Source organism: Rhodamnia argentea, chromosome 4 (assembly GCF_020921035.1).
Source record: "Rhodamnia argentea isolate NSW1041297 chromosome 4, ASM2092103v1, whole genome shotgun sequence".
NCBI lineage: Eukaryota > Viridiplantae > Streptophyta > Magnoliopsida > Myrtales > Myrtaceae > Rhodamnia > Rhodamnia argentea.
Genome location: NC_063153.1, coordinates 26,984,579 through 26,995,628, shown reverse-complemented (window position 1 = coordinate 26,995,628; position 11,050 = coordinate 26,984,579). Strand labels below are relative to the sequence as shown.

Genomic DNA, 11,050 nt, shown 5'->3' with positions numbered 1-11,050 from the left:
TCCAAATGGAGCTCATATGGGCCCGAACGAGCCCCAACAAGATGCTTTTTTTTTTAATGGTCAACAGGTTGGGTTTCAAATCAAGGTCAAAATTTTGGGTCGGGCCGGAATTGAGTCCGGGTAATGCTCGTTGATGTCGGTAGCAATTACCGACGATTTGTAGGCACATGCGGCACACGTGGCGCCTAAGGCCTACGTGCACCATGCGTCACCGACGCGTGTGGAAGCGTACACCATCGTCCGGTCTCCTCCGGCGATGAGCCACCCCTTGAAATGCTCGTCTCATCAATACAATTGGATGGTATACTCTAAATCAACTTTCACCTAAAGGTGTTTCACGAAAAAGAGACGTTTTGCCGCTGTTCTGAAGGGCTCGGTGTCACCATGGCGCATGCGGTGCATGCGAGCTCTCCCGGCAATGACCAACTACTCAAAATTCTCGAGTTGCTGAGCCGTTATGATTTTGTGTTCGAAAATAATTTTTGTTAAGCATAAAGTTGTTGAATGCTCGTGACCAGTATGCTCGAGCAAATGAATTTTTCACGCTAATTCAACTACAAACTTAATAAAACATCAAGAAACAAGAACCGCTTGTTCCGATACCAATTAAGGAAACCATTCCCAATACATATGTAGAGGATTACACGGAAATAATGGCCCCAAGACCTTACTCGAATCATTCATTGGAGAAGTACATCACATGTTGGATGTACATTGTTTTCACAGATTAAATATCGCCGATGCAACCCTCGAGAGAGTCCTTTGTCCGTTTGCCCATTAGGAGAGTTCATTGTTGTTTTTATTGTTTGTTCTATGTTCTTCTCATTAAGGAAAAGAGCGTCTGATGAAGAACTAATCTTAAGAAAAACAACTTGATAACATTTTATCACGTTCAATAATGACAACTACCAAGTTAACACATGTGGGTAATGGGGCCGCGACCGCGCACATGGGCGAACCACGGTTCTCCCATACACCCCCATGCATCCCAACAAATATACAACATGGATTCCGGCAATGAATTGTACTCTCTTGTTGATATGAATGAATCATCCTTTCCGTGGAGATAAATCTTTGCCTACTAGGTAAGAGGATAGCAAGTTACAAATTCTATTTCTGTGGGACATGTATTTCTATTACTATGAAATTCATAAATGAAGTAGCTAATTGGAGGTTGCCATTATCCTTTTTGTAGTGACAAATATTGTATGTGTTCCTAGGAAAAGAAAAGGAACTTGTCCATGGGGGGTCTCAAAGGCACGCGGACTTTTGGAGAGATGGCTGAGTGGTTGATGGCTCCAGTCTTGAAAACCGGTATAGTTCGTAACAAAAAAACTATCCAAAGTTCGACATGAGACTAAAAAAGAAAAAGGCAAGATAACTTGGATATATCAATGGAGAAAATAAGGATTTTAAAATAAAATAGGGATTCTATGAAAAGGCACTATAGACGAATTGAAAGGGATATAACGCAGCTTGGTATTGAAAGTGTCTTTTTTTTTTCATTAACGAAAAATATTTTTCTTGATTAATTCATTTTTTGTGAACCAAAAGCTAGAAAATTCAGAAAAAACTTTCCTAAAAGTTGTTTTCTGTTAAACAAATGAAGCTTTAGGTTAAAAGGATTTTTTGAAATGTAATTAGTGTTTGGTAAATTCTAACTTTAAAGTGCATTGAGAAACAATTTTGGATTAAATAGTGTTTGAACAAATCATACTTTAGAAAGCATTTTTTCCTTTTTGTTAAAAAAAAAAAACTCAAAATTGGCAAGGACTTAGCGGCCACAAGGCTAAATTTGGTTATTGCACCTCGCCGGAAAAGCCTTTATGGGCCCTTGGAGATGCAATTGAATATCCCGAAAACTCTCCAAAAAAGTTGCCAAACTTCTTTTTTATTTGTCCAAGGGACATTGAGGACTTAAAGGGCTTTGGAAAAATCGAACCGAATGCACAAACAGTAAGATCCCAAACTTTTTATTTGTATCATCAAACCTCCAAACTGTACCGATGTGAACAAAAAAAAAAAAACCCTCCGTCCACAATCTAAAACACAAAATTTTATCCACTACAACATCAATATTCCAAACTTTTTTTTTCCTTACTAATACTTTAAATTTGTACAAGTATGACAAAAGTTATGGGCATTGGTGTAAAGTAGGCATGGTTTAGGAGTTTGGTAATGATATTGTCATAAATTAACAATGTAATATTTCCATTTATTTATGAAAAGAGGCGCATCTTTTGAAGCCAAAATTAATTTTCCTTGATATTTAACATAATGCATGAAAGGATATTTGAATAACCGTAGGACGCACTGAAAATTATTATCAAAGAAGACTTTGGCAAAATGTTCTATTTTTACATAGAAATATATTCGGTCAAAAAAGATTCTAGAAGATGTTGACCGAAAATGAGAAGATTGATTACGGAGAAAAAGAAAGATAGATTCGTATTCACATATACGAGGATTTTATAGGAACAAGAATAATCTTGGATTTCCTTTTGAAAAAATGGGAATATGTTTGCATGTAAAAGAATTGGTCATATAGCTTCGCTGTACCTGAATTCCTAGCCATAAAAAAAGAGTACATTGATGCCCTCATACGCAATCCTTCATTTATGTTCGATTTGCTTTCATGGTGAGAAGCATGTCAATATGATCATCGCAGCATGCTTTCTTTTGAACAGAAAGTCTTAAACTTTTTACATTTGTGCTAAATTCAATCTTAAATCTTTCAATTGTGCCGATTAAATCCTAAATATTTTCACGTTTTGCCAATTGAATTTATCCAGCCAATTTTGACTGGAAATCGACATGGCACAGCTGGTTGTGGACATTGTTAAATAATTTTTCAATAATTTTTCAATAATTTTTCAAATTATATATAATTTTTTTTTGTTTTCTTTACTTCTTCTTTTTTCTATGTACTTAAGGGTGATGAAGGCCGCGATGACCTTGCCCGGTGCAAGGGTCGGCCGGCGATCCCGCCAACCCTCGCGAGCCCTAAGTCTAGGGGAAAAGGAGAAAAAAAATAAAGAAAAGTAAAGAACAAATATAAAATATAAATAAATATTAAAAAGTGTCCATGTCGACATCACCCATGCCACGTGGAACGATCGACATTTACATTAGTGATTTCTGGCCAAATTTGATTAGAAAAACTTAATTGGCAACACTTGAAAAGATTTAATTATCAACTGGCACAATTAAAAAGTTTATAACTGAATTAGTACAAGTGCAATAAGTTTTAGAAATTTTTTTAGTAATTTTTCGCTTTTTTTTCTGTAACTTTAAGGATGAGAAGTAATGTTGATGGAATCATTAACCTTCATAACGATTGATTGTGTTTTATTAGGGGTGTCAAAACCGAACTAGAAAACCGAACCGAACAGCTAACTAAACCGAACTGAATTGAAAATTTCGTGTATTTTGGGTCGGTACGGTTTTCGATTCAAGTAGTTGAAAAATAACCATTCTTTTTTTGCTATTCGATTATTTTGGCTAAGTTCGGTTCGGTTAACTAAATCCTACAGAAAATCTTCAAAACAATGTTTTTTAAATAAGAAAGAAAGAAAAAAAAGAATAGAAAGAAAAGGGAAAAATCAAAATCAAAGTTAAAAAGAAAAACCGAAAACCGAGCCGAACTGAATTTTTTGTTCAATTCATATTCAATTCAAGGATAAATTCGGTTCAGTTCAAGCTTGCACACCAATGGGTCACTCCAGTTCGTTTTTGTTGAAAAGCCGAAACAAACTAAACTATTGACACTCCTATGTTTTAGCACGATTAATCTTTTCATCCTGTATGAATTTCGCACCTAAAATTGATTATTTCTGACACGAGGGACTAAAAGTGGTGCGACGATCAATTAATTGGAGTTCCCTCGACGTTCTACTTCTAGACGGCACATCTCTGAGAAAAGCGTAGTAAATTCAACCTACTGAAATTGGATTGATGTCATTCACATTCTCGAGCTGTGACGAACCAAAAAAACCGAGCTCTCCTTTCGAGGAAGTGCTTTGCATAACGTTCACGCTGCCGACGTGGTGTGACCAATCCACATTGTCCACGTGGCGCCTCGCCGCCAACTATGCATCTGAATTTGAAAATTCTCATGCGTTGTCGTCTTGATTTGTCACGTGCCGCTACCGCGTGATCCCTCCATTTAGACGTGGCCGGTTCCGGGCCGGTTCGGAACCGCCGGTTCTTAGGCCCAACGGCTCTTTTCCCCTGGGCCTCCTTCTTTTTTTTTTTTTTTTTTTAAAACGGGTTGGAACCGTGGGCCCGGTCAACGGGCCGGTTCTGGGCCGGTTCCAGGCCCACGGTTCATTTGGCCATGTCTACCTCATATGGACAAAATGGCTGCCGGTGTTTTAAAGGCGAGTTAATTACGATTTACTCTTATCGTCTGGCCGTGTTTGGGATAGAATCCGGAACAAAAATCATGTATTGTGTGGATGAAGAATCAGATTGCCTTCCTTTAACCCAACGTAAGTTCGAGATTTTTCTTTTCCTCCACTGCATCCTAGCAATAATTCTAACATTTACATGCATGTTATCCTGTGGAGCCCCGTTCACGGGTGAAATCAAGGCTCTCGGCAACGAGGGGTGCGGCCGATGCCACCGTTGGCACGTTTGCACCGAATCTCTAGTGCAGGGCTCCAATTTAGCATGCTGCAAGCAATATCTCGTCCATGGTTTCGGCTACGAGTCAAATGACGGGGACTATAAGGTCGTGAGGATTGCTTACTCGCATGATGATGCGAGAGAAGCTTATTGTCTGATAAGACCATGGCATGTCGAGGTTTATAGCGTACCTAGGGACACATGGAAGAGCCCGAGCAGGCCCAATTTCACTTGGATGGTCCGTGGCAATTCGCGGGCATTTGTTAACGGTTCTGCCCACCGGCTCGCGGCTCCTGCAGCAGAGATGGATTACAACTCAATTGTGGCTTTCAATATGAAGGAGGAATCATTCGGAGAAGTCATCGAGCTGCCCCAATCGACAAATCTCTCTGGATCCGAGAGGCCAAGCGACGCTCTCGGTATCACGAGGTTCGCTGGCTCTGCTTTCTTTCGGCGAATGGAACCCAGAGGAATGCAGCATCTGGGCGATGACGGAGTACGGCGTGGCGGGGTCCCGGACCATGCAGCATCACATCGTGCTACCAAGCAGGTCTACCATGCAGCATCACATCTGCTTTAAAAAAACGCACGTTTCCAATTCAGGAGAAAGTAAGAAATTAACAACAAATACGTTGTTGGGGAGAACCCTAGACATCTCCAAACGGGGTCATGTCATGACATGCAATTTATAGACTCTTTACCTTCAAGCGTGATTTACACTTACAGAACCCGTTAAGCTTTCCTTAAGACATCTTCAGCCATCAGTAATGAAAACGTTTAATCATTAATGATCCCTAAAGCTTAAAGTCTTAAAGTGTTGATTCCTAAAAAGTTTAAGGACACCGGATTAAATATTGAGCCACGTTACCCTTTAATCATTTTACTTAAAACCAAGAACTGGGCCTAATTTGTTTAAAATCCCCCCAGCTTTAGGTGCGGTCCTAAATTTGCTCTGAACTTCCTTTAATCTAAACAAAAACCCCGACTTTAGGCCCAGTCCAAATCTGTCCCAATTTCTTTTTAAAAAAATCACTAATTTTAACTCTAGTTCTAAACACGCCCTAGTTAGAACTTCGTCAAAAAATCGCCGTTAGTCATCGCTAATTTTCCTAATTTTCATATTAAAGAAAGATTATGTTTTGGAGACAATTTTCCACTTTACCTTGCTAACGTGGATTTCTAACCGACATGAAAATGCCACGTCGGACAATTAATGGTGATTTTTGGACAAAGATTGATCGGGTTAGATTTTAGGCTTGATTGAAAGCAGGGGATCTTTTTTTTTTATCTTAGATTAAAAAAATACATTACAGATTTGGGATTGAAGTTAAAGTTTATATTTTTTTAATTAAAAAAATATTCGGGACAGATTTAGGGCTCGGACCGAAAATTTTTGAATTTTTTTTTTAGACAGAAAAACACAGTTTGGTCGAGAACTTAGCCCTAAAAAATATGGCTACTTCGTTCTAAAGCAAGCGCTTACATTTTGGGCAAACTCAAGCCCGACAAAGTCGATGCCCAAGCTCGCGCCCCCACGTTGATTACAAATCTCTTCAGTTCCACTGTTTTGAGAGAACTGTCAATTTGTTGTTCTGATTTCATATGGAATAAGCAGGATCAAGAGGGCTGCCTCTTCTTTGCTCGAACAGAGTTGTCTCGTGGATTTCCGCCGTTCTTCTCAGTAATGGTGGTCATGGCGATTTTCTGGTTCTGTTGTCGCCCAGTGCCTGAAATTTGCAAGCCCGCGACAAGATTCTCTACACTGTCATTCCCACAACTAAATGTGGTCATGGGAAAGATGGAATGTTTTTAGTGCGTGGCCACTGGCCACAGCCCCCACCTGTTCGATCGCTTGCCCGACTGAAGTCTCTGCTTTGAGCGGGGTTTCTTGAAGATTAAATTGAGAATCCAGCTGGTGAAAAATTTGAGGATCGATAGGAGTTGTAAGAGGTAGCTACAAATGGCCCGCATACATCTGTGGAATAGCCTCTGCTGGGGAAAGCATCTTGACACCTGGAGAAACGGATTCATGTGCTGGAATGTGATGCTTTATCATAGTTTTGGTGAAGCCCGTGGGGTTACTTTGCCTGCTAGATGGTATGAGAAGGCATTTCGCCAAATGATAAAATTGAGTGACTGCTTAAAGGACCTGGATTCGGTCGACGGACGGCTCATAAATGTTAAAGATGGTTCAATTGTCATTGACGATCTTATGGAACATAAAGTGCATACTTTTAAATCGCTTGCTAGAGCGTTTATTGGGTCTCCATCGATCCAGCAGACACTGAAGAGGAGTATTCCAGCATCTTCAGCGGATGCAAAGTCTGCACCCCATGTTTGTTTCAGTAATGTGAGTGAAAGAGAGCCCATGGTCATAAATTCCCTGACCAAGATAAGCGACATCCTTAAAATTTCCGCTCAGCAAAGGAAATCAGTGCGTGTCACAGTATGCCCGCTGGTGACACAGCACCAGATATGGACTGCTACACTCGAGGAGTTGCTAAATGGATTGAAATACGAGTTGGACATTTTGAATGGCCAATGCCCAAGACATGCCACTAAGATGGGTCTGCAGATCGTTTCTCTTTGCCTAAATTTCTTGGAAGAAAATTCCAGTTCCTTTAATCCCGACTCCTCTTCATGGATGCGTGTTTCACCAGCTGCAAAGGCCGACTCCTCTGCCTCAAGAAAGTGGGAAGATGTCCTTGAGATGTTTGATGACCTTATTAGATGTATAAAATATGAGGAAGAATTGCTTTTACAGTTAAAGAAGCTTGAGGCAATGAAGGAAGGCCTGTCTCAAATCAGGGATGTGGTAGTTGACAGATGTATTGGGTATAAAGATGCTCGACACCAGGAAAGTCTAGTGCAAAAGAAACTTACCAAGACACTAGGATACTCATCCCCATGCTTGTTTACTCTTCTTTTGTATTATCTCTATGGATATGTCAGGGACTTGGAGATAGACCTCTCCGGTGGGATTTGGGGACACGGTGAAGGTAGCAAATGTTGTTTGCATGTGGGAAGGATTTTGACAACAGATGAGGAAGATATGGTCTGGAATGGGGTAAAACATTTACACAAGGTTCTTGGACTTTTCAAGTTTGTGTGGGAAACAGCAGGAATGAAAGAGGTCTTGGAATTGCAAGGCCATCTATGGTGCCTGCGAGCTGAGGATAGGACACTAACATATAAAGGGAATCTGTATTTCGTACATGGAATCACATCGTGATTAGTTGATCTTACCATTTCAGTGTTTGAACTCAATTGTATTCTTAGGCCCTTCCGTAGTTCTTTATATATTACAATAGAGTAGAGACCAGAGTTAACTTCACTTTGTTGGTGGTTGAAGAGCTGACAATTTGTCTGGGTGAGTGGGATGCTTTGTACTGCTTTGGGGGCAGAAATGGCAACTCCTTGGAGTGGGAGATTAGTAACTTTCACATCAACCACATGGAGAGCAACATCAAGGAGTACGTAAACAAGTACTTAGATTGCATATTTCTGATAGTGTTTTACTTGAAAGCTCTGTACGCCCAGCATATAAATGCAAATGGACAGGATTCTTTCTACAACGCACTACAGTTTGTGGTGTACAACGAACTGGCCGAATCTGTTATTACTTGAAGTACTGTTCTTTGAATGAAATGGTCAAGCACTGTCAACAGCCTATTTGTTGGTGTACTTGTCAAGCACCGACAAGCAAAAAATCGAACTGATGGTGACAATACTAATCCTAATACTAACGGAAATATTATACAAAACCTAATGAGTAAACGGGTTGGTAGAGCCTGGGTTGAAAACCTGGATAGTTTCAGTTTCTTCTATGGGTTGTGAAGTGATATTAATTTTATTTAGTCATTTTATCACATAAGAGGATCATTTATATTTAAGATACATATTGCATTTCTTTGCATTCTAGGACTACCACATGCAAGCCATATGATCTTCCTGTGTCACTCCTATGGACTAGACATAAGCGGGGATTTTTCCTTCATTGGCACCAACATACTGTTGCTTAGCTTGAGATTGACAGAATCTGTTTAGAAATTTCCCATAGGAGCGAGTGCTGTGATCGATAAACTTGAGATGTTTGGAAGGACCAATATCCCTCATAGGTGTACCAGAAGGAAGTCCCAATGTCCCGTACATACGCATCGCCAGGTCGCTCTCCACTGTCTCCAGCCGCTCCTGCAGCTTCCCCCAAGTGTATCAGTGAATGTCTACCTCCATGACATTCCGGTCCCGTTTGGTTTGGTCAGCCTCCAGCAATTGCACAGTAGCAGTTTCAGACCTCAGTCCCGTACGGTGACATTTTGGCCCAGCAGGCAAGCTCTCGGTGACTCTCCAGCAGAGCAGACTGTGCTGCTATGCTCGGTCCTCTGGTGTTTCTTGGGCTTTCCATCGCTTGACCAGCCACCACGCACTACCTTGCCGCATCACTGCTGTAGCTCATCTATGCCATGTTGTTGCTCAGCCCACCATTGCTTCAGTCCTGCTCTCCATCTCACCTCAAATCTATCATTGCAGGTTTCTTCAGGCGATCACCAGTCCATTTTGGCGTTGATTGCACCTTCGCCTCGACAATCTCCTGCAAATTCTGGGCCACGCCTAATTACCGTGCCCAGAATTACTTGCAAACTCCTTGCCGCCGCTCCTGGAAGTTCCCTGGCTGCAGCCCAGCAAGTTCCGCTGCCTTCACTTGCCCTTTTTTCATCGCTACCAGCCTCGCAAGTCTTGGGCGGTCCTGGCGGTTTGGACAGCCTCCAACAATCACACAGTAGCAGTTCTAGTCCTCAGTCTCATTTGGCCCAGCAGGCAAGCTCCCGGTGACTCTCCAGCAGGCTTCCCAGTATGACTTCATGTGGTGCTGCCGTGTCCGATCCTCTCCAGGCTTTCTTAGGCCGTCCGTCGCTTGACCTCTGGTCTTATGAATGAAGACAATGAGCTAAGTGAGCTGGACTCTAAAATACATGCGTGCGGGTGTCTGATTATTGCGCTCTTACAATCTTTCAAAGATTGCAATTTTTTTAGGCATACCAATTTTCAGACATGAAGAGTTGTGTCCGAATTTACAGTTTTTTTCGGATACGAAGAGTGGTATCTGAATTTACAGTTTTTAGGAATGAAAAGTTGTATTGTTTTCGGGCATAAAAAGTCGTGTTCCTTTCAGAATAACATGTCTGCCGACAAAGGTGTTCCATATTATGTATTCAATGTTTTTTGTTTAATGCTTGACTTCACTTGAACTACCATTTTCGTTTCTTTCAATTGATATACAGCTATTGTATCCAATTATTTCCCTTTGAGAGTTTTTGGAGAAGTATCGAAATTGCTATATGATATTCTCATTGTGAGACTTTACTGTATCCTGGAGGATTTTTGCCAAGAATCATTAGCAACGTTGTAGGGCAAACAATTAACTAAATAGAGTATTATCACGCTTCAAAGTCTGATTCTATTTCTTCCCATTCAGAATGTCCTTCCCAACAGAGCCACTACGCACTGCCCTGCTGCATCATCGCTGTTGTTCAACCAGCCCTTGTTCTTGCTCAACCCGCCGTCGTTTTAGTCTGGCTTCCGCCTCACCCCGAATCTTTCATTGCAGGTTACCTTGGGTGATCACCAATCCACTTTGGGGCCGCTTGCACCTCCGGCTCGGCAACCTCCTGCAGATTCTTACTCGTGCCTCACTTACTTCATATCATCCCTCTTGGTTGTGCTTGGATTTCCCTGTGAACCCGTTGCGGTCGCTTCCAGAAGTTCCCCGGCTACAACCCAGCAAGTTTCGCGGCCTTCACTGGCCCTTTTGTCGTCGCCGCTAGTCCTTGCAAGTCTCGGCCACCGTTCTTTAACGTTGTTTGGTTTACTTGATATCCTAGATAAGAAAATGTTTGTATGATTTCATGTGAAATTCGTCTATTACTCTATCCTAGAAGGCCCATAGGTCGTGAACTTCTTTTCCTGAAGAAGAAGAAGCAATGGCGATATCTAAGAAATAAGCATTAGCTAACTCTGTGCTAGCAGTCGTGGTAATAAAGAGGATGCAATCTTAGGTTGCTTAATTGTGAGATTGCATTAGTTAAGACATTAGGTATCCCACGTTTGGGCTCTAAAGTGGGATCCCTAACATCGTCTCATTCCACATGCGAGATTCATGCTATGATTTATAACACGTGACGGGTTAAATAAATTTTGCTTGCTTGGAATAATATGTCTTCCAATTACATTAATGAATCTTGTGAATGACATATTTTTATGCTTTATGAAATTCATCAATTGTCACGCGTACATATATCATGTTAGGGACACATTGACAATTCATACTTTAGGGCTTTGATATTTAGAGCAATGCAGGTAAATCATACAATTCATATAGATTTATGATTATCCATAGCTTTTTTATCAAGTAAAAATGTAATTT

At 41.0% G+C, this 11,050-nt stretch overlaps 1 protein-coding gene across 1 annotated transcript; it reads left to right on the top strand.

Annotated features, from left to right (window-relative positions):
* Positions 1-6,488: 6,488 nt before the first annotated feature.
* Positions 6,489-8,399, top strand: LOC115743441. The gene has a single exon (XM_030678212.2). The coding sequence runs from the start codon at positions 6,587-6,589 to the stop codon at positions 7,856-7,858; it is 1,272 nt and encodes a 423-aa protein (XP_030534072.1). The 5' UTR covers positions 6,489-6,586; the 3' UTR covers positions 7,859-8,399.
* Positions 8,400-11,050: the final 2,651 nt, after the last annotated feature.

Coding starts and splice junctions, on each gene's coding strand:
- LOC115743441 (XM_030678212.2), top strand. CDS start 6,587: ATGGCCCGCATACATCTGTGGAATAGCCTCTGCTGGGGAAAGCATCTT.